The sequence below is a fragment of the Danio aesculapii genome, chromosome 13 (assembly GCF_903798145.1).
Source record: "Danio aesculapii chromosome 13, fDanAes4.1, whole genome shotgun sequence".
NCBI lineage: Eukaryota > Metazoa > Chordata > Actinopteri > Cypriniformes > Danionidae > Danio > Danio aesculapii.
The window spans coordinates 52,097,037-52,121,142 of record NC_079447.1 but is presented as its reverse complement, the minus strand read 5'-3'; the positions used below and the strand labels follow the sequence as shown (position 1 = coordinate 52,121,142).

Below are 24,106 nucleotides of genomic sequence, written 5' to 3'. Positions count from 1 at the left end.
CCCAACCAATCACCTGACCCGAATCCAATAGAGAATACAAAAAAAAGCTCAGATCTGATAGACGAGACCCACAGAACCTTGTGTCATTTCATTTTTATTTCACAGAACTCATTTTTCAGATTGTTTTGTTTTATTGTACTAAAATCTAAAATTATTTGTACTAAAATCTGCTTCACTTCCATGTCAACAGCTCCTTTAGAAATAGTCAAACATGACAATGTGTTCAACACTTATTCCCCCGCTGTATATTGCAATATGAATATACTTTTCACAAGATGACTATTTGCAAAGTATTTTACATTGAGAAAATCTGAAAGCAGCATTTGCCTTTGCTTTACGCATGCTGAGATCTGTCCTGTTGGCTGTGTGTAGCTGCTGCAGAGATTGCTGGATGAGCGGAAAGCTACGGTGGAGCTGATTAAGACGGAGGGACGGAAGGTGACAGATTTAGCCGACACTGTTGATAAGGAGAAGATTGGCAGAGAGATTGAATGCCTGGGCCAAAGGTGGGATGCCCTGCTTAAGAAAGCCGAGCACAGGTAAAGTTATTAGCATGCAATCTGCTATTAACTTCTGCGTATTAACTGCCCATTGTTTAGAAGCGAAGGGATAGTTCACCCAGAAGTCATTTACTCACTCTTCACCTCTATGTGTTTCTTAGGTTAAACAAACAACAAAAAAACATATTTTAAAGAGAACTGGAAACCTGTAACCATTGACTTTCATTGTTATTTACTGCAATGAAAGTCAATAGTTACAGGTTTTCAGCTTTCTTCAAAGTATCTTCTACAATGAAAGTCAATGGTTAAAGGTTTTCAGCTTTCTTCAAAGTATCTTCTACAATGAAAGTCAATGGTTACGGGTTTTCAGCTTTCTTCAAAGTATCTTCTACAAGGAAAGTCAATGGTTACGGGTTTTCAGCTTTCTTCAAAGTATCTTCTACAACGAAAGTCAATGGTTACGGGTTTTCAGCTTTCTTCAAAGTATCTTCTACAACGAAAGTCAATGGTTACGGGTTTTCAGCTTTCTTCAAAGTATCTTCTACAACGAAAGTCAATGGTTACAGGTTTTCAGCTTTCTTCAAAGTATCTTCTACAACGGAAGTCAATGGTTACAGGTTTTCAGCTTTCTTCAAAGTATCTTCTACAACGAAAGTCAATGGTTACAGGTTTTCAGCTTTCTTCAAAGTATCTTCTACAATGACAGTCAATGGTTACAGGTTTTCAGCTTTCTTCAAAGTATCTTCTACAATGAAAGTCAATGGTTACAGGTTTTCAGCTTTCTTCAAAGTATCTTCTACAACGGAAGTCAATGGTTACAGGTTTTCAGCTTTCTTCAAAGTATCTTCTACAACGAAAGTCAATGGTTACAGGTTTTCAGCTTTCTTCAAAGTATCTTCTACAACGAAAGTCAATGGTTACAGGTTTTCAGCTTTCTTCAAAGTATCTTCTACAATGACAGTCAATGGTTACAGGTTTTCAGCTTTCTTCAAAGTATCTTCTACAACGAAAGTCAATGGTTACAGGTTTTCAGCTTTCTTCAAAGTATCTTCTACAATGAAAGTCAATGGTTACAGGTTTTCAGCTTTCTTCAAAGTATCTTCTACAATGAAAGTCAATGGTTACAGGTTTTCAGCTTTCTTCAAAGTATCTTCTACAATGAAAGTCAATGGTTACAGGTTTTCAGTTTCTTCAAAGTATCTTCTACAATGAAAGTCAATGGTTACAGGTTTTCAGCTTTCTTCAAAGTATCTTCTACAATGAAAGTCAATGGTTACAGGTTTTCAGTTTCTTCAAAGTATCTTCTACAATGAAAGTCAATGGTTACAGGTTTTCAGCTTTCTTCAAAGTATCTTCTTTTGTATTTAACAGAATAAAGAAACTAATTTGATCATTTACTCACCCCTTCACCTCAATGCGTTTCGTATGTTAAACACAAAAGAAGATTTTGGTGTTTAGCAGGATGGAGAAACTAATCAAGGTTTGAAACAGGTGAAGCATGCGTAAATGATAACAGAATGTTCATTTGTGTGTGAACTGTCCCTTTAAACTCTATAAATTATACCTAAGGGTTTTTCAAAGTTGTTAATAAAACCCTTTATTTTGATACTTGATTCTGATTGGTCAGTCGTGACATTCGAAGGCATGTTATTACCAAATAACAACTGCAGAAACTAATAACATAATTTAAGAATAACTTCAATCCTCTTGTCCATCAGTAAATACGTCAAGTTTTATATGCTTGTCTCATTGTTTTTGACTGTATGGAGCATCTAGTGACTGAATACTGCGCAGGTTAGTGTATACTCCATTCAGCCATTTTTGTTTCTGTCGAATTTGCCTTTAATTAAAGAATTAATAAACTGTTCGGACGCAGAACGATGTTTAATGTCTACTTTTTTCAATTTTTGCGCCAAGGAGCCATGTAATAAGTGGGATAAAGTACATCCTGCTGGTTTTTCCACAAAATAAACCCTTCAGTCTTCCACAACAGCTGCTGATTAACCTGTCAGGCTTGATTCTGTGATAACAGCCACTTGGATGTGCTTCATCCCTTACTTATAATATTAGTAGAGTATTAGTGGGCGGTTAGGATTAGGGTTAGTAGAATAGGTGACGCAGTTACACAGTCAACAGAATGCTTAAAGTGGACCATCAAAGCTCCTAATACCAATCAGTTCCTATTCCTTATGTACTCTGCTAACTAGGGATCATCACAGTTGCTAAATTGCAAGCACATATTATTGATTAATTAGTTGCAATTAACAATATGAATCCATAAGTTAACGTGGTAACACATTCGAAAATGTATAAACATAAACAAACAATGAGCAATGCATTTATTACAGTATTTATTCATCTCTGGTAATGAACATACTACATTAATTGTTAGTTCTTGTTAACTTACAGTGCATTAACTAAGGATTGCAAGCATGAATGCTGATGTTATTAATGCTTTAGTAAATGCTGAACTATGATTAATAAATGCTGTGCAAATATTGTTCATAATTAGTTTACCCTGGTAAATTCTACCTAATGAATCCTCAATGCAAAGTATTATCAATTAATTTCGTTTTTTTTTCTGAATAAAGGATTGTTTTAGCATATATTGTGGTATAATCAACCTAGTCATACCAACCAATGATGTTTTTTGACAGACACAAGCAGCTGGAGAATATTTCGGTGGTGGCTCAGCAATTCCACGAGACCCTGGAGCCGCTGACGGAGTGGCTGACGGCGACCGAAAAACGACTCGCAAACTCGGAGCCCATCGGCACACAGACGTCCAAACTAGAGGAGCAGATCTCACAGCATAAGGTGCAGAAAGCATTTGTAACATCACCACGCTCCCGTGACCACGTTCAGTTTGATTTCCATCATATTTTACGTTTATATTACCCGTTATTCATTTCGGGAACACTTTCTATGAAGCTCATGCTCGTAATGAATTATAAATGTTTATTATTATTTAAAATCAAGCATATATGTTATGTAAATGCATATGCAAAGATACAACAAAACCCATATGGTGTTATAATGACAGTTGTAGCTACATTTATAATAGTGTTATTAATATTCACTGTTAGAATTGTAATAGAATTATTTCGATTGCATTGTGTCTGAATTCCAATTCATGGGTGGCATGGTGGCTCAGTGGTTGCCCCGTAGTAAAAAGGTCGCTGGTTCGAGTCCTGGCTGGGTCAGTTGGTGTTTCAGTGTGGAGTTTGCATGTTCTGCCCATGTTGGCGTGGGTTTCCTCCGGGTGCTCCGGTTTCTCCCACAGTCCAAACACATGCGCTATAGGGGAATTGATGAACTAAATTGGCCGTAGTGTATGAGTGTGTGTGATTGAGTGTGTATGGGTGTTTCCCAGTACTGATTTGCGGCTGGAAGGGCATCCGCTGTGTAAAACATGTGCTGGAATAGTTGGCGGTTCATTCCGCTGTTGTGACCCCAGATGAATAAAGGGACTAAGTGGAAGAAAAATGAATGAATATAATAGTTATGGCTACATTTATAATAGTGTTATTACCATTAATTATTACAATTTTAATATTATTATTGTGATTATAGTTGTCAGTCATTTATTTAAATTTATATATATATTAATTATTTAATTATTATTTATGTTTTTAAATGAATGGTTAGGTCATATATATGGAAATACAGTTTTAAAAAAAATTTAAATATATATATATATTATATATATAGTGTATTATATATTTATATATATATTTTATAGTGAGTTTTTGTCTTGTTTCTAGTGTAAATAGATTTTTTTTTTAAATATTTTTCTATATAAGTAATAAATATTGATTATTTTTCAGAAATAATAAGAAATAATAAAATTCAACATGGCGATATTTTGTTTATCTCTAATATACATTACGTTATGAATGCAATTTCACCAGATGACTTACTGGAATTAATAAATGAAGACCTAATTTATTTATATTGATTAATATGTTATTAAATGAGAAATTATTTAATTATGAAATAAAAATTATAAATTACAAACACATATAAATTCACTACTAATATATGTACTAATATATATTCAGGTATGAGCAATATGACACGAGTAGCAGCGCGATATGGCTGTATATCAGCACTGGTGGAAGGCGTGCGTTGGCTCGAGGCCACAGGCTGAGTGCTTTAGTGTCCCACCAGTGACAATATACAGCCACATCGCAGTGCTACTCGTGTGATATTGCGTTTATACAACAGTTTGAAGGCATAATCGTGTATATTTTAAAAAAAAATCAAACGCAAAAGAGTCTAAAAACCCTTTTGAATGAGGAACTACTTTCTTCCACAATTCACTTGCATTTGCAGTTGACGTCAGAACAGCAGGAACCGCTGCTACTTCACTTTAGAGCTAGTGTTTGAATGATCCTCTAGCGTATTGTCTAAAGTGATGACAAAACAGCTGATTTGCTCACATTTTAAGATTATAAGGCTGAACAGCATGAAACGCCATCAGTCTACAGAGATTTCCCAGTATTTCTCTGTTGCAATTAGAAGATCACCATAATTAACCCCGAAAAAGCCAAAGCAAAGCAAACACTAGATTACTATGGTGTAAATACAGCACTACAACATACAAAAGAGAGAGAGATCGACTTAGATAGTCACTTACTTGTTTTATAATGATTTGATGAGCTGAAGTTAGAAATTACGCTGAGTTTTTCTCCTCTAAAAGCTTATTATGCACTCTCTGTCGCCATCTTGTGGTGGAACATCAACTCTCTTTGCTCTGCTCAGTATGACAAGCTGATGGCCGCCAATGCGCTGAATCTACAAAATTATAAATATTTAAAATAGGCACTATCCTTATAAATAAACTGCATATTTGCAATCTAAACAACTACATCCTCACTTAAAAAAGCCTCAAAAGTACATGATGTTGTCCAACAGCTGCAATGTTTGTCAAACTGTGCTGAGTTTATTGATCTGCTGTCACTCTGTGTGGGCGGAGTAATACACAAGGGTGAGGAGGCTATACAAGTGCTGTTATTGCAGAATATCGCACAGCTATCAGCCAATCAGATTCGAGAACCATTTATATATATTAGTATATTTCTGCCTAGCACGTTTTATATCTTTTAATGTTCGCTATAAATAAAAATCCATATAAAACATAGATATAAATCATAGTAAATTGTGTTATGAACATGTATATTGACTAACAAACTAAACACATCACTTTAAATATGAGTAACACTATTATTAATGTAGCTATCACTGTGATTACAGTTCAGTAGAACTTATATATGCATTCATATAATTATTATGCTTAGTTATGAATAATTATAAACACCTCATGATAAACCATGAGCTCTATATCAAGTGTTTCCCCTTTATTTCTGTTGTTTCCTCATTTGATCCATTCTTTTTTGTTTGTTTGTGTTGTTATGATTTCTCCATCCTGCGTTTGTGGCATCATCGGTGCTAAATCAGGCTTTAGGGGAGGAGGTTTTGGGCCGGGGTAAGATGTTGTACCAGGCCATGAGCCTGGGTCAGTCTCTGCGGACGCTGGGTTGTGTGGATGATAAAGAGACGGTGCAGGTAAAGCTGGAAAACACACAGCGCAGCTTTCTGGAGCTCCAGGAGCAGTGCAGACAGAAGGATGAGCTACTGAGGCAGGCCCGGGCCAACGCGCAGCTCTTTGGAGAGGATGAAGTGGCTCTGATGACGTGGCTGGATGAGGTGCACGCAAAACTGAGCGAAGTCTCGGTTCAGGATTACACTCCGGCGGTGCTGGAAAAACAGCACGCAGAGCAGCTGGTACTGCATCAGCATTATCCTCCTCTTCACACTTTATTCCACTGTTTTGTTTATTAAGTTCTCCATCTCAGTGCAAAAATACTTTCTAATCAAAGTGTTTTCTAGAAATAATAATAAAATAAAATAGTCTTAATTTAGCAGAAATAATAATTGGAACAATCTAACATTGCCATATTTAGATTTTCCGTGATATACAGTTGAAGTCAGAATTATTCACCCTCTTGTGAATTTCATTTTTCCAAATATTTCCCAAACGATGTTGAACAGATTCAGGAATTTTTCACAGTATTTCCTATAATATTTTTTCTTCTGGAGAAAGTCTTATTTGTTTTATTTCGGCTAGAATAAAAGCAGTTCTTAATATTTTTAAAACCATTTTAAGGTCAATATTATTAGCCCCCTTTAAGCAAAATTAGTTTTGGATTGTCTCCAGCAGTGGTTCCAAAACTGAGGGTCAAGACCCCCCGGGGCGTTGCAGGACAATGAGTGGGGGTCGCTTGGTGATTTTCAAAAATCTAATTCACTTTATTAAACTATTAGAATGACCATATTTTATCCATAACTTACAGAAGAAAAAAAAGTAGTTAATAGTTACATAAAAAACAACAACACACACACAAAAAAAAGCCATTAGCTTTTCGCTTTTTTTGTGACCCCTGTGGTGATTACAGTATATTAAACAACCCAGGCTCATTCTGAGAACATTCTGAGTCCCGTGGACGTTTCTGGAGAGCGCGAAATACGTAGCCGGGGGTACGTACGGCTGCATTTCATTTTTTTAAGCGAACGCTGCGGGGCGGTGTGACGCCGTTCCTTTCGGTGCTTGCCGGCCGGCCAGCCGCTCGCCTCCGTGTGGAGGGCTTTCCCGCTGCAACCAGTTTGTCCGGTTAGCTCTTCGTGTACTCTGGCGGACTCGAGGCGCAGAGAGGGGCTGACCACAACTACGATGACCGGGTTCGAGTCCGGGGAAGAGCGGTTCCAGAAATCAGGTAAGAAAACAAAAACAAAATCTACAAAATGAAGCGAACAAGTTCATCACAGGGTGAGAATGTGGTCAAAATCTGAAAACGTGGTAAAAATCAGACGAGGGCTTTTCTTTTTCTGGACGGCTTTTGTGAATCGTCGTTGGTTGGGTTTAGGGACGGAGGAGGGTGGGTCAGCCGATTGGCCGGTCGCACGGTCAATCATTCTGTCATCCAGGCAGACAGGCAGATGCTCGTTCGACAGCGGCCTCTAGCGGGTTTACACGAGAACGGCGCGGGAAAAAGCGCGCACAGCGGACTCTCGCGGACTCGCGAAAACAAAAACTGCAAAAATACGTACCTCCCGGGACGTATTTCGCGGTCTCCAGAAACGTCCCCGGGACTACGTTCTCAGAATGAGCCTGGGTTAATATTAAAGACACAGCACATTGATTTTATGGCACCAGGTTAAACTTTTTGACACCTTTATGGCACTCACGTACATTACAAATAAATACAGGCCACAACTGAACATGGAGGATGGTGTCTGGGTGGTGTTCTTCAAAAGTAAATGATGAATAGACTTGGGCCTGTTGGTATGTGTGCGCCGCTGTGTGCAAGGTTTATATATTTATAACCACCTCAGAGGATATTTGGGGTCGCAAGACACTGGCGTTGTTATTTTGGGCGTCACAGGCTGAAAAGTTTGGGAACCCCTGGTCTCCAGAACAAACCACTGTTATACAATGACTTGCCTAATTACCCTAACTTTACCCTAATTAACCTAGTTAAGCCTCTAAATGTCACTTTAAGCTGAATACTAGTGTCTTGAAGAATATCTATAATAATATTTTTACTGTCATCATGACAAAGAGAAAAGAAATCAGTTATTAGAGATGAGTTATTAAAACTATTATGATTAGAAATGTGCTGTGTTGTAGATGTATTAGATTTAGAAAAAGCTCCTCTCTGTTAAACAGAAATTGGGGAACAAAATATACAGGGGAGCAGGGGTTTCTGACTTCAGCTGTATATTGCGATATCAATACAATTTCACCAGATGACTTGAATATGAATTCATTCATTTAGATTGATTTGAATATTCTTTTTATATGCAATAAATCTGTATAAAGTGTAATAAATTACAAACATATATAGAAATTGAACAGAACAAAGGAAAGCGTTAAATAGACAGTGCTTTACTTAGAGAGTTTTGGTCTTGTTGCTTATCTAAATATCTCTAAATTCTTAAATCAAGAAGCCTTTTCTAGACAGGTAAACACTATCACTTTGTTTAAGGAGATAATATGTAGGTATGTTTAATATGTAATATGTAAGGCTGCATGGTATTGGAACACTCTGACATTGCAATATTTCGTTTTTCTGCGATATGTGTGGTGTGATTTCATTTTTCTGCTTCTGGAGATGATGGTCTCACTGATGCATGCTTTAATGTTCAGGCTCTTCATGAAGACATTGAGTTGAGGAAACAAAACATCGAACAGGCCATCCTCAACGGCTTAGAACTGCTCAAGCAGACCACAGGTGAGAGAATCCCACAGCTAACTAACATATGTATATACTGTATATATTGCATTAGCATATAATAAATTAGGTAATGTCATAGTCATTTGCCTATGAGCAATACCTTTATGTTAGTAAGTAAAACTATAGGGTTACCCTTTATATATTAAGTGGCCTTAATGACAAGGTCCATACGTAAAAATATAAGTACAATGTACTCAACATGTGTGTACGCATTAAGTGCATTGTACTTAATATTTCATTTAAATGAGAGTACATAGTAACTACGATTGCTTAACAAAAAGTGGGACTCTTGAAGATAAAAAATACAACATAATTTAGCCTAAAATGCAGTTTTACAGTGATTTTGCACAAGCAACATATTAGTTAATGCCTTATATTATTATATTGCCCTTTGAGCATTGCATATTTTCATTTTCATATTTTCATTAACAGTCATGTTTGTTACTGTAATAAAATATTACATATTCATGTTAGTTCACTAACAGATAAACACACACACAAAAACAGATACAGTGCTTGATTTTAAAAACATAATGGGAATGTAGAAATGAACAGGAACTAATATGTTAATATGTGTAAATGCAAATGAAGAATTAATCATTATTGATTTTTAGTTCATGTTATTGAATGCAGTATTTTACATTTGTTTTTGAACACAGTTTTACACAGTATTGTGTCATTAGCTATTAATATTATTTGCAGTGCGGTTATTATGGAGATACATGTACTTACACTGTATACCTGCATTTAACTGTTTTTCGCAATACCATACCACTAAATGACTGCCTTACTGAAATCAAACCTTACAGGGGTAGTTCACCCAAAAATTAAAATACACTCATCCTCCACTAGTGGGGTGGGGGGATGAGTAAATACAATCCCCCCACACCCCCGCCAAGAATGAATATTGTTTTTTGTTATATAATATATATTTTATATATTGCTATTAATTATTTAACTGCTTTTAAAATATATTATTAATTAATCCTCTCTTCATACAACTGATTAAGTTAAATTAAATAGGCACGTAGCCAAGGGGATTCAGGTGGTTTGAAAGACCAAAAGTTAGATTATTATTATTATTATGTTTAAATTTGTCTTATTATTCAAATGGCCAAATTCTGACTGAGGAAGGTTGAATGTGCTGGCCAGTTTGTTATTTGCCAATAGCCTTCAGTTTTTAATTTAAATGTAAGTTTTAACAGATTTCCCAAAATAAATTATGATAAAATAATTGTATTTTAAAAATTTTCATATTTGAAGAGTTTTGATGCAAAAACCTCCAAATGCCATTAAATATTTCCTTCTAAAATTAGCATTTTTCTCCAGCTCCTGTGCGTGGACTCAGTGATTTTACTTTTATAGTGACGAATACGTCCTTTCATTGCCTTTAAAGTGAAATAACTGAACATAAATATACATGGCTGAGAAAAATGCTGATTTTACATGGCATTTAGAGGTTTTGGCATCTGAACTCTTCATTTCTTTATTCTAAGAATTTAAAGTTCTCATTTCTATGTGCACATGTGTAAACAAAGCAATTTGACAAAATGGTCGGAAATATTTATGGTACATCAAAAAGTGCAGTTATAATAACTCTCTATAAGATAATCCAGCAAAAATTAGTTCTTAATACATCGCTAAAATGTAATATTTATACCTCGATTAAACAGAATGAGGGGCGACACAGTGGCGCAGTAGGTAGTGCTGTCGCCTCACAGCAAGAAGGTCGCTGGTTCGAGCTTCGGCTGGCTCAGTTGACGTTTCTGTGTGGAGTTTGCATGTTCTCCCTGCGTTCGCGTGGGTTTACTCCGGGTGCTCCGGTTTCCCCCACAGTCCAAACACATGCGGTACAGGTGAATTGGGAAGGCTAAAATTGTCCGTAGTGAATGAGTGTGTGTGGATGTTTCTCAGAGATGGGTTGCAGCTGGAAGGGCATCCGCTGTGTAAAACATATGCTGTATAAGTTGGCGGTTCATTCCGCTGTGGAGACCCCAGATTAATAAAGGGACTAAGCTGAAAAGAAAATGAATGAATGAATGAATGAATGAATGAATAATTAATCAGGTGAATAACTGCAAAAAAAGTTCAGTTTTTCAGAAAACAAACAATAAGCTGGCTCCAGGCCTGAAAGTGTCATGTTAAATGATGTTTATTAACTGATGAAGAGAGAGTTTAATAAAGACTTTCGCTTATTTTTCCTACAAATTAAACATGTCTCTTAGTACTAATAAAAGATGGAGCTTTTTCTGACTAATTGTTTCAACCGAAATTGGAGATGTTACTCTAAGAGATTAGGAGAACTGGCTGGGTCATATAGTTTTACATGTAGTTGTTTATCCTGCAGTTAGTTTTCAGGGAATATTGATCACAGATTAACGTTAGACTGACTGTAAAAGCGGTGAAAACACTAGCAAAGCGGCATTATCATGATGGACTCGAACTTGAGTTAACGTGATCGACACTTTTCGTTAAATAAAGCTCCTTATGTCCACCTTTTTCTGCTAACGCCATCCTCACCTGTGTGTGTCACACACCTCACACACATCTTACAGGAAAATTCCGCCCGCGCGCAGTTGTTTTGGCGCTGCTTGTATCTGAAAGCAGCCTCTCAGATGACAGCAGGGAAAGGCACAGCCAATCACAATGTTCATATGTGATGCGACTCGAGGAGAGAGCGTGATTTAACTCTTTCAGCATGTCTACGTTTATAATGACAGCGCGATGTTTTTAAGTGAATTAAATTATTGGTGGGGACTTTTCAGTAGTTGGTGGATATTGGTGGGGACACGTCTCCTCCATCCACCCTAAATCTACACCGCTATATATATATATATTTATATATATATTTATATATATATATATATATATATATTTATATGGACATCAATGGCTACCAGTTTCCAACATTCTTCGAAATATCTTCTTTTAAAGCTAGAAAAGAAACTTATAAAGCTTTGTAACCGCTTGAGAGTAAGGAAAAGATAAGTACATTTGTAATTCTGGGTGATTTACCCCTTTAAACCACTGAACTATTATTCAACCCTTACACATGAGTAGGAATTTATAAGTACATGTTGACTTACAATGCTTTTTTGACGCACGTAAAGTAAAGCTGACCTTACTTCATACATTTACACACCCTTAAGTCAATATTTGTACGGTTTCCTGTGAAGTTTTCTGTGTGAATGTGTGTGTGTGTGTGTTTACTTTCATCCAGGCGATGAGGTTGTGGTGATTCAAGGCAAACTGGACGGCATAAAGACGAGGTATTCAGAGATCAACACAATGAGCAGCAGCGTGTCAAAGACTCTGGACAAAGCGCTTTCTCTGGCCACAAAGCTCCAGAACAGCCACGAGGAGCTGAACGTCTGGCTGGAGAAGGTGGAGGCCGAGCTGAACACATTTACAGATCCGCAGCCGCTCGGAGAGCAGCTCACTGACCTGCAACACAGACAGAGCGTGAGTGTCTCTATCACAAGCACACCTCCAGAGATCATGCAGAATCAAAGGTCATCAAAGGGGGGAAAGCCCCGCCCACTAGTGACCATCTCTCCCTCATTAGCATAGGACATCAGTCTTGTTTTTGAATCTGCCACTATGCTGACATGTAGCTCCACCCTCTTTTGAAAAGAGCACAATCTCATTTGAATTTAAAGCGACAGTCACCAAAACACCACACAATTAGGATCAAAGCCTGAAAGGGTCCGTTTCAGAGAGTTATGAAACATTATCTGTGTGGTGTTTTGAGCTGAAACCTAACACACACACTCAAATCAGAGGCTTATTTTACATCTGGTAACAAGGGGCATAATAGGTCACCTTCAAAAACAAGTAGGACCGCTGGAGTGTGTCTGATGTATGTGTGTGTGTGTGCAGGCGCTGGTGCAGCAGCTGAAGGAGCAGAAGCCGCTGCTGGACGCTCTGAATGAAGTGAGCAGTGCTCTGCTGGAGCTGGTGCCCTGGAGAGCCAGAGAAGGTCTGGACAGGATGATCACAGAAGATAATGAACGCTACAGATCAGCCAGCGATACTTTAATCCAGCGTGTGGAGCAGACCGGAGCCGCCATCCTCAAATCCCAGCAGGTACAGCACTCTTCAGCTGCTGGAGGACACAGTGAAAGGCCTGAGAGCACAGATCAGGCCTCGCTGTGCTGCTCATTTTGGCTGCTTTATATTCATACAGACTTCCTTCATCCTCTCCAGTCACCCTCTTGCTATTTATATAATACACTAATGAAATGTCACAGAGATTTGCATTACATTAGAGTGTTTATACTGATTAGATCAGTGTTTCCCAACCCTGTTCCTGAAGGCACACCAACAGTACACATTTTCAACCTCTCCCTAATCAAACACACCTGAATCAACTCATCATAACATCAGAAGAGACTCCAACACCTGAAGTGAATGGGTCAGAAAAGGGAGACATACAAAATATGTACTGTTGGTGTGCCTTCAGGAACAGGGTTGGGAAACACTGGATTAGATAGATTAGATGCATACCACAGTTATTTTAGTTAACTAAAACTAAAGCTATACAAGCTATACAGCTATAAAACCATTATGGTACTTGGTAAATATATAAATAAATAGAAAAAATATATATATACTGTTGAAGTCAGAATTATTAGCCCTCTTGTTTATTTTTTCCCTCAATTTCTGTTTAACGGGGAGCAGTTTTCTTCAACACATTTCTAATCATAATAGTTTTAATAACTCATCTCTAATAACTGATTTATTTCATCTTTGTCATGATGACAGTAAATAATAATTTACTAGATATTTTTCAAGACACTTCTATACAGCTTAAAGTGACATTTAAAGGCTTCACTAGGTTAATTAGGGTAACTAAGGCAGGTTAGGGTAATTAGGCAAGTTTTTGCATAACGATGGTTTGTTCTGTAGACTATCGAAAAAAAATAGCTTAAGGGGGCTAATAATATTGACCTTAAAATGGTGTTTAAAAAATTAAGAACTACTTTTATTCTAGCCGAAATAAAACAAATAAGACTTTCTGCAGAAGAAAAAACATTATCAGACATACTGTGAAAATTTCCTAGCTCTGTTAAACATAATTTGGGAAATATTAAAAAAATAAAAAATAATAAAATACATATAATTTAAGTTGCCAAGGAAATGTTTCTTATTTTTTTCTGTAGTTTAACTTTAATACAAAGACTAAAATAACATTTTTATAAATATAGTTTTATAAATATGTGGACAAAACTAAAATACCCAAAAAAGGCAAATTAAAAATGACAAAGTACATATGATTAAAAAGAAAAGAAAATGAAATATTGTAACTCTTATAAATACCAATATATTGCCCCCATAAGGTAAATAAAACTATTGCTAATGTTGTACTTAATTTACTAAAATAAATTCCAATTACATACTTACATTTAAAGGAATTTATTATGAGTAATATTTAATTCTAGATGTGTTATACACATATTTATAGGCAATATTTACATTTCAGTATTTGTCAGTATTTTCTGAAACAAAACATATCATTATTTAATTCTCTATGAGTTTTCTCAGACTAAAAAACACTGTTTTTACTTGTATATGCAGATGACAAAGTCATATGATCTCCAGTCTTTTAAAAACAAGGAACAACCTGTCCTGGATTGATGAATATTCATTGTGCATTCTTATGTAAATGTGCAGGATCATGTTAATGAGATGTGGGAATTTCTGGTCTCTCTTTTGTTTTCATTATTTGTCCATAAAAGATGAACTGTGCATAACAAACATGAAGAGGTCATAAGCTACCTCACTGTTTTTATTGCACTGTTCTCTGAGGGCCACGAATAACGGCGTCAACATTTTTACATCAAAAAACATCCGACATTTCTAAGTTATTAACTCTTTTCTGTGCATTCTGTGCATCATCAGAACACTCTGTTAACATGGACGTAGCAAACTGTAAGTAAACAAACGGCCACTGCTGTGATTGGCTAGAAAGTTTGCATATTAACTAGCTGAAGAGACAGTGAAGTAGAATCGTTGATCTTCTGCAGAGGCGGGGCTTATCCATACTATTACATCATAGAGTCGAACATTCTGTTTCCTTTCATTTTAGCCTTTGAGCTAAGCTCTTTTTAGCAACCCAGGCTCATTCTCAAAACGTAGTCCCGAGGACGTTTCTGGAGGCCGTGAATTATGTAGCCGGAGGTACGTATGGCTGAATTTCGTTTTTGAAGCGAACGCTGCAGGGCGGTATGACGCCATTCCTTTTAGCGCTCGTAGGCTGACTGCTTACCTTCATGTGGAGGGCTTTCCCGCCGCAACCAGTTTGTCCGGTTAGCTCGTCCTGTGCGTCAGCGGACTCGAGACGCAGAGAGGAGCTGACCACGACAACGACGACTGGGTTCGAGTCCGCGGAAGAGCGGTTCCAGAAATCAGGTAAAACTAAAACAGAATCCAAGAAATAAAAAGCGAAGAGGTTCATAACAGGGTGAGAGTGTGGTAAAATCTGAAAACGTGGTAAAAAAAAATCGGTCGAGGGCTTTTCTTTTTCCGGACGGCTTTTGTAAATTGTTGGTTGGGTTTAGGGTGGGCAGGTCAATCGGTAAAATCGGTTGGGTTCAGGGAAGGAGGAGGGTGGGTGGGTCAGCCAGCCGATTGGCCGGTCGCCCAGTCAATCATTCAGCCAGTCGGACAGACAGACGTTCATTTGACAGCGGCCTCTGGTGGGTTCACGCGAGAACAGCGCGGGCGCGAACGGCACTCGCGGGAGACGTCCGAGAAGCCAAAAAGGCACACACAGCGGCCTCTTGCGGATTCGCGAAAACCAAAAACTGCAAAAATACGTACCTCCCGGGACGTATTTCGCTGTCTCCAGAAACGTCCTCGGGACTACGTTTTCAGAATGAGCCTGGGTTGATTTTTAGAGTAACGACAAAGTTTTGTCACACAATGATTTCTAGTACTTTCAGAAGATCATTTTGGTTTCTGAATTCATGACACCATGTAAACATGTAATATTCTGCGTCTGTTTCCATAAATATAAGCATTAAAACTAATGCAACAGTTGATAGTCACCTAGTTTTAATTAAATCAATACATTATTATTTGTGTGTGGCATGTTTAAACTGTGTTCATTTGATATTAAATTGTCATTTTGAACAGGTTATTTTAGTTCAGTGAACAAAGTTTCTCTAATTTATGTGATTTTATAAGCATTTGAAAAAAAAATTAGCAAAAATCAACTATTTTTATCAATGGTTGTGAATTTTGTGTCTAGAGTTGACATCAGGGTTCTGAAATGCGCAACATGAAGATAGTTAAAAACAGTTATATTAATGCTGGTGCACGAATAATGTGTTGTTTTGTGTGTGTGTGTGTGTGTGTGTTCAGTTTGAGCAGGCAGCCGGTGCTGAGCTGCAGTGGTTCACCGAGGCTGAAATGAAGCTGTCGGCTCTCGGTGATATCAGTCTGGAGCCGGAGAAAACCACAGCTCAACTACAGGCTCAGAAGGTCAGTCAGTGCTGCTTTCAGCTGTCATAAACATGTTATAAAGCACGCAGCGCCTCTAGCACGCCTTCTCTCCTCCTCCAGAGCTTCTCCATGGATATCATGAGGCATAAAGATGCCGTGGATGACATTGTGAAGACCGGCGAAGCCATTATGAACAGCAAAGATGAAGCAGAGAAGCAGGCGCTCAAGGTAAATACTGGAAAACATTGACGCTATTGGCTGTTTTTGAAAAGGGGGAGGAGCTACTTTCTGTTTCAAGATAAAAAATATGCAAACAAATAATCAAATTAAACACAGATTGTAATGGCATTCGACACAGGACAAGACACGCCTAATAAAAGCTACTCAAAAGTCTCACATTCTGAATGGCTGTCCCGCAGTGGCATCGCAGGCGGCAGTAGTGGTCATTCTGAACTATCACTCACTGTAGGTGTGAAATGTGTGTGTTGTCCTGCAGGTGAAGCTCCAGGCGCTGCTGGAGAAGTATACTGTGGTGAGCCAGCTGAACTCAGAGCGCTGTCTGCAGCTGGAGAGGGCTCATTCTCTGGCCTGTCAGTTCTGGGAGACCCACGATGAGCTGTGGCCATGGCTGCAGGACACCGGAGCTGCATTCACGGAGCTTTCACAGCCCGCTATTGAGTATGAAGCCCTGCGACAGCAACAGGAGGAGCTCAGGGTAAGACACACATACAAATAGCAAAACGTTTAGCATGAAGCGAAAGCTGTGACTGTGTTTGTTTCGTATTGTGACGCAGTTCATGGAGAAACGGAATATTAAATGAGAAAACAGTGGGAGTGGCTTGTTTTATTCTACTGCGAGCTGATTGGATGTAGTAAAGTAGGCATTTCATTCAGAAAGATGGGCAAAAGGGTTTGAGGGGAGTTATTACAGCCTAACAGACTCCTGCTCACCAGTTTTGTTTGTTGTCAAAACTGAGAGCTGGAGGGGGCGTGGTTAAGTATGTTAGCCCCGCCCAATACCTGAGACAAACCTAATCTGTGAATTTAACTGAAAACAAACAGGATTTTTCAGTCTTTAATTGTAGATTATAAGGTCGAACTGTTTATTTTGTTCTTAATGACATGCACAGATAAATTGTTCACCACAAAACTAGAACGTGAGCAAACAAAATCAACATATTTAGTTTTGATTTCATGTGTATTTTAATCTCGATTAATTTTCTGTTTCATAATGCAGGCCCGGAGCCAACCTTTTTAATTAGGAGATTTAAATACTTAATTTAGGTGACATTTTAAGCACTATTTTTAGCTAAATAATAAAATATTTCCTAAATATTTAGAATAAAGAAATATGACAAAATTAATATATTTAGAGTACAAATTTATTACATCAAATATCATTAGAAAAAAGCTTTATATTAAAAACTGTAGACTATTGTAATATTGCATCCAACTGTCCTCAGGTAATAATAAAAATTAACACATAATAATAATAATAATAATAATAATAATAATAATAATAATAATAATAATAACTATTATTATTATTATTATTATTATTATTATTATTATTATTATTATTATTATTATTATTATTATAACAATAATAATAACAACAACAATAATCATAATAAAAATTAATAATAATAATAATGATGACAATAATACAATAACAACAACAACAACAACAACAATAATCATAATAATAATTATAATAAAAATAATAACAACAACAACAATAATCATACAAAAATAATAATAAAAAAAAAAAAAAAAAAAAAATAATAATAATAATAATAATAATAACAATAATAATAATAATAATAATAATAATAATAATAATTTAGAGCGTCACAATTTTTCTAGCCTCTCATGTAAAAAAAGTACATTTGAAAATTCATGCATGACAACAATAGCTAAAATAGTGTAATATTTTAATTTAGGCTGCTTTTGGAGCTTCACACTTTTTTATCGGTCATGTTTTCTTTCAAGAATAATGTCCGCGATTTAGAATAAAAGTTACTTGTCAAATGTTTTCTCTATTTAAAAAAATACAGTAGCTTATGTCAGATGTTTTCTTGCACAGCTGGATATTAGTAAAATAATTGTTTGCATTGGCCAAAACCGATTAACTGAAGTCACAGCAGGATTCCGCCTGGTCTTAAAGCCTTTTTCGATGGGTTATTTTTACTAATTATGTTGGCATAGCATTCAAAATAGGACAAATGAGCTCTTGAATGGGACAATTTCTGGACTTTAGTCAGTGAGGGGTGGGTTTTCCAAACCACCCGACCCTCCCCCTGGCTACGATCAGGTAATGGTTTATAACAATAGAGTTTAAGACAAAATGATCAGCCCTCCTGTGAAATTTAATTCTTTTTCTAATACTCTCGAAGTGGTGTTAGAGATTTTTTTTCAACATATATTTAACCCTTGTGTCTTGTTGGGTCGTTTTCATCCACTCTGGGATGATTTCGAGTCTTAATTTGGCCACAACTTTCTCTGTGTTTCAGCAAATGGAATGATTTTTGGTGGCAAACCTTATTTTGACACATATTTTGGGAAAATGCTTTGGATTTTTTTCCAGAAACTCAACAATACACTCTGGGCAAATGTACTACTCTTTCGTTGTGTTGGGGGCTGTTTTTGCCCCCATTGACTTCCATTATAATGACATTTTTTGATTGCAAAGCCATGACAGCATATAATGATGATGATGATGATGATGGTCACATACACTTTTACATGTAGCGAAATTGGACCCCCTATCTGTAGCTGTGTATGTGTGTGTGTGTGTAAGCCACAGGTGTCCTTGGAACAGGGAGCAGGAATTCAGAGCATCTCGTTATCTTGTTCTCTGGGGGAAGTTGTTTGTCTCCAGCCGAGGCCGTCTGGCAGTAGAGTAACAGGGAAGCCAAAAGAGAAAAGTGGAAACCCAGCAACAATCAAGAATGCATGATTATATGCTGTCATGGCTTTGCAATCAAAAAATGTGGGAATAATGGAAGTCAACAGGGCAAAAACAGCCCCCAACATAATGAATGGGTGGTCAGTTTGAACAGGACACAAGGGTTAAATGTAATATAAATGACTGTATAGGTGTCTTTAATGAAGGCTGTTTGTGACATGCCTTTACAGTGTTTCCTTCACTGTAATTCAGCATCCTGAATGGCTTAATGCTTTATTAGACTGGCTAAGAGGATAAACTGTGGACAGACAGATGCTTTACGGGATCGGCCTGCTATGTTGTGGGATTGTGTTTGACCTTTATTAGTATTTATTTACTTTGATAATCATGTTATAAACTCCACTGCGTTTTATTCTCACCAAATTAAATGGTTCATTTTCAGCAAATGAGGGAGCTGATTGCCGAGCACAAGCCACACATCGACAAGATGAATAAAACGGGCCCTCAGCTGGTGGAGTTGAGTCCTGCGGAGGGAACGGCCATCAGGGAGAAATACGAGACAGCAGACCGACTGTACGGACAGCTGAAAGTGGACGTTAAACACAGAGCCTCCACCCTGGATGAGGCCATATCCAAATCCACACAGGTACATCTTCAATATATGAAGGGCATGGGATTTTAAAAGGAATGTTAAAGGTCCCTTACATGCTTTTATGCACAAGGGTGAAAGGTGAAGAGGCTGGTCGAATGCTGTTACTGGCAGAATATTACCCGGCTATCAGCCAATCAGATTCAAGAACCAGACACAACTGTTATGTATGTATATATATATATATATATATATATATATATATATATATATATATATATATATATATATATATATATATATATATATATATATATATATATATATAATTTATACAACAGTTCTGTCTGGTTCTTGAATATGATTGGCTGATAGCCGGGTAATATTCTGCCAGTAACAGCATTCGACCAGCCTCTTCACCTTTTACCCTTGTGTATTACTCCGCCCACATACAGGTACAAGCAGAGGACACTCTACAGTTTGACAAATATTGCTTCTGTTGGACAACATTTGGAGAATGTAGTTGTTTAGATTGCTATGCAGTTTATTTTTAAGGATAGTGCCTATTTTTAAATATTTATAATGTCTGAGAGAGCCATTAGCCTGTCTTTGAGCAAAGACGGTTGACGATGTTCATCCACAAGATGGTGAAAGAGACCGCGTAATAAGCCTTAAGAGAAAACCAGTATAATTTCAATCTACAGCTTATCAAATCATTATTAAACAGGTAAATGACATTCTAAGTCGATCTCTCTCTTTTGTATGTTGTAGTGCTGTATTTATACCATAGTAGTATTGTGATCTCCTAATTGCAACAGAGAAATACTGGGAAATCTCTGTAGACTGATGGCATTTCATGCTGTTCAGCCTTATAATCTTAAAATGTGAGCAAAATCAGCTGTTTTGTCATCACTTTAGACATTACGCTAGGGAATCATTCCAACACTAGCTCTAAAGTGACGTGGCCGAATTAGTAACGGCTTCTGCTGTTCTGGCGTCAGCTGCAGATGTGAATGAACGGCGGAAGAAAGTAGTTCCTCTTACAAAAGGGTTTTGAGACTCTCCGTGTTTGAATTTCCTTTTTATATGCACGATTTTGCCATCGAACTGTTGTATAAATGCAATATCACACGAGTAGCAGTGCGATGTAGTTGTATATTGTCACTGGTGGGAGGCTGGGACGCCAATGCACGCCTCCCACCAGTATACCAGTACAGCCAGCATCGCACTGCTACTCGTGTGACATTGCTCATATATATATATATATATATATATACTTTAAGTTGCCAAGGAAATGTTTCTAATTGTTTTTCTTTAGTTTAACTTTAAAACTAACATATATTTATTTATAAATATGCAGACAAAACACTGTATAATTAAAAAGAAAAGAATAACAATTTAAATTGTGAAAAAAATACTAAATAATGTCTCCATAATAACAATAAAATAAAAAAAACAGCAAATAAACAGTTAAATACCATGGTATACTTGTTTTACTCAAAATTAATTCCAATTACACACTTATAGCTGTTTATTTTTAGTAATATTAGATGCTATTTATTGCTACATTTATAGGTGTTGGCTTATTACTAATGAAAAACAATTTTTTTGACCTTTTTAAAATGATGTGTCAGTATTTTCTAAATCTATCATGACATTCGTTTAGTTCAAGTAATCATAAACAATTAATTTGATGTTTGTCTTTGTTTTGGTAGTCTTGCATTTTGATTTGAAGTTTATTCATACAGCGCGTTGTGTTTGTGCACAGTTTCATGATAAGATCGAACCCATGCTGGAGTCTCTGGAGCGCATCTCTGAGCGCCTGCGCCAGCCTCCGTCCATCTCTGTGGAGGTGGAGAAGATCCGCGAGCAGCTCTCTGAGAATAAAGCGCTGAGCGTCGACCTGGAGAAACTTCAGCCGTCGTACGAGACACTCAAACAGCGAGGAGAGGAGATGATCGCACGCTCGCAAGGAGCAGACAAAGACCTCTCAGCCAAAGGTACATATGGCAGAATTAAAACGTGTTGCAAAAGTGTCATCTGAAACAGTCTTCTAAAACCAGCTCCTGTGGTTATATTTTAGATTTGTGTACTGTTCAGATTGACTCCCCTTTGGTTATGTTGGGGGCTGTTTTTGCCCCATTGACTTCCATTATAATCACATTTTTTGATTGCAAAGCCATGACAGCAGATAATCAGGCTTTCTTCATTGTTGCTGGTTTTCCATGTTGAGACTATTGCATTTTAGTTGAATGACTGGTGCGTGGGACCGGTGCTGTGCTTTGAAGCAGTAGAAATGTATGTAATCAACTCCTAATCTCTCACTATACACTTTACTAACCTACGAGGGTGTTTAAACCTTTGAATCAAAATTCGAAGGGTGGTAAAGGCGAAAATGAAGCTTCGGATGTCACTGATCACGTGATTATGGCAAAATGAATCAAGCTCCGGTACACTGCTTCACTGCGAGATGTATCGCTTTTTTGGTACGTGCTTCGAAGCCTCGGCGCACAACGCCACATCACTAACTGTCGCTTTAAATTCAAATGAGATAGTGCTCTTCTTAAAAGAGGGCGGAGCCACAAATGCCTGTGTGTCATCATAGTGGCAGATTCATAAACAAGACTAACGTACTATGTTAATGAGGGAGAGATGGTCACTAGTGGGCGGGGCTTTCCCCCGCTGATGACACGTACAAAGTGTTTCAGCCGACTGATCCTATCAAGTCTGATTATAACAAAATAGACTTAATACATATTTACCATTAGAAGCTGGTTATATTCACACACTGCTGATACACAACCCCTTATAAAAGGGATTTTTGCATAATAGGTGCCCTTTAAAGCATTGATTTGACGCCACTCTTCTTTGTTTTGACCTGAAGCGGTTCAAGATAAGCTGGATCAGATGGTGTTTCTGTGGACCGACATCCAGGCTCTTCTGGACGAGAGAGAAGCCAAGCTGCTGGACGTGATGGACCTGGCGGAGAAGTTCTGGTGCGATCACTGCGCTCTCATCGTCACCATTAAAGACACGCAGGAGCTGCTGAAGGAGCTGGAGGAGCCCGGGGTCGACCCGTCAGTGGTCAAACAGCAGCAGGAGTCTGTGGAGGTCTGCAGATCTGATCTTGATCCACGGATCTGATCATCCAGCGTTCTGCAGCTTCTTTACTGCTGTGTTTTTGCTCCGCAGGGCTTCAGAGAAGAGATCGACGGCCTGCAGGATGAGCTGAATGTGGTCCAGAATCTGGGAGCAGAGCTCATGACAGCATGTGGAGAACCAGATAAACCAGTCATCAAGAAGAGTATAGACGAGGTACGCAGAATAAACCCACACCATAGTCATTAAAGTAAATGGGAGGATTGCCAATTCAGACTTTACTTAAAGGGGTGTTCATAAGACTGTCATGAAACCTATCTAATCATGACATGACACGTCAGGGAGAAGAATGAGACTGTATGCATGCTTATGACAACTGTTGTCATTTTAAATGCAAGGATGACATTGTTTGTCATAACAACTTGTCTGAAATCTGTCATGAGGCCATTAGATTGTGTAAAGAAATATTATTTCAAGAGTTCCCACTTAGATATGCTTGGCATTTAAAGCAGGTTTGGCATGCTGTCCCGGGAGAGAACCCTGAGCTCGGAGATATTTGAGCCCAGGGCTCCCGCCTGGTCAATAAGCATATCTGGAGATCCGAGATCAGGTAGGTCTCGAGGGCTCCCCCTTGGAAAAGGGAGGAAAAGGAGGAGATGGGGTGGAAGGGGGGATTCTTCCAATTGAAAATAGAGCAGTAGGAAGAAAATTATCCATTTATAGCAAACTAGGATCACTCTGATTGGATTATTACTGATTACAGATGAGCAGCCAGTTGTGCTCAATCATATCACGTGCTCCTCTCGAAATTAGTTTATGAAATTTCACTTAATGTATCATTCAATATTGTAATTTACTGAAACACAGAGAAAGCGGTGGCCAAATTAAACCTCAAAATCACCCCAGAGTGGATGAAAACGACCAGGGTTAACATCTGACCACATCTCATTCCTCCCACAGGTGAACTCCGCTTGGGAAACCCTGAATAAGGCATGGAGGGAGCGAGTGGAGACTCTGGAGGAGGCCATGCAGGCGGCCGTTCAGTTCCAGGACAGTCTCCAGGTTAATAATATGACACACACTGACCACAGATCAGAGTTTACAGTCAGCTGTATGTGCTCATAGAGGAAAACACACATTCATTCAGTGATTCATGTAGTGTGATTCAGCGGAAAATTCACACTGAGAGAGAGAGAAAAGGTTTTATGCCTGTTGACTGATTGATTCAAGTTTACTGCTACAGTATATTGCTAATTAGATGTTTCTT

General features: G+C 37.8%; 1 protein-coding gene across 1 annotated transcript in view; it reads left to right on the top strand.

The window, feature by feature from the left end:
* dst (dystonin) overlaps positions 1–24,106 on the top strand; it is a 360,347-nt gene that overhangs the window by 267,026 nt on the left and 69,215 nt on the right. Inside the window, exons 65-78 of the mRNA XM_056470777.1 lie at positions 373–539; positions 3,158–3,317; positions 5,961–6,287; positions 8,710–8,794; positions 12,018–12,259; positions 12,677–12,883; positions 16,163–16,282; positions 16,364–16,471; positions 16,740–16,958; positions 19,594–19,797; positions 21,509–21,740; positions 22,625–22,851; positions 22,933–23,055; positions 23,800–23,901. Coding sequence (XP_056326752.1) covers positions 373–539; positions 3,158–3,317; positions 5,961–6,287; positions 8,710–8,794; positions 12,018–12,259; positions 12,677–12,883; positions 16,163–16,282; positions 16,364–16,471; positions 16,740–16,958; positions 19,594–19,797; positions 21,509–21,740; positions 22,625–22,851; positions 22,933–23,055; positions 23,800–23,901 — 2,523 coding nt within the window. The remainder of the gene's footprint in view (positions 1–372; positions 540–3,157; positions 3,318–5,960; positions 6,288–8,709; positions 8,795–12,017; positions 12,260–12,676; positions 12,884–16,162; positions 16,283–16,363; positions 16,472–16,739; positions 16,959–19,593; positions 19,798–21,508; positions 21,741–22,624; positions 22,852–22,932; positions 23,056–23,799; positions 23,902–24,106) is intronic.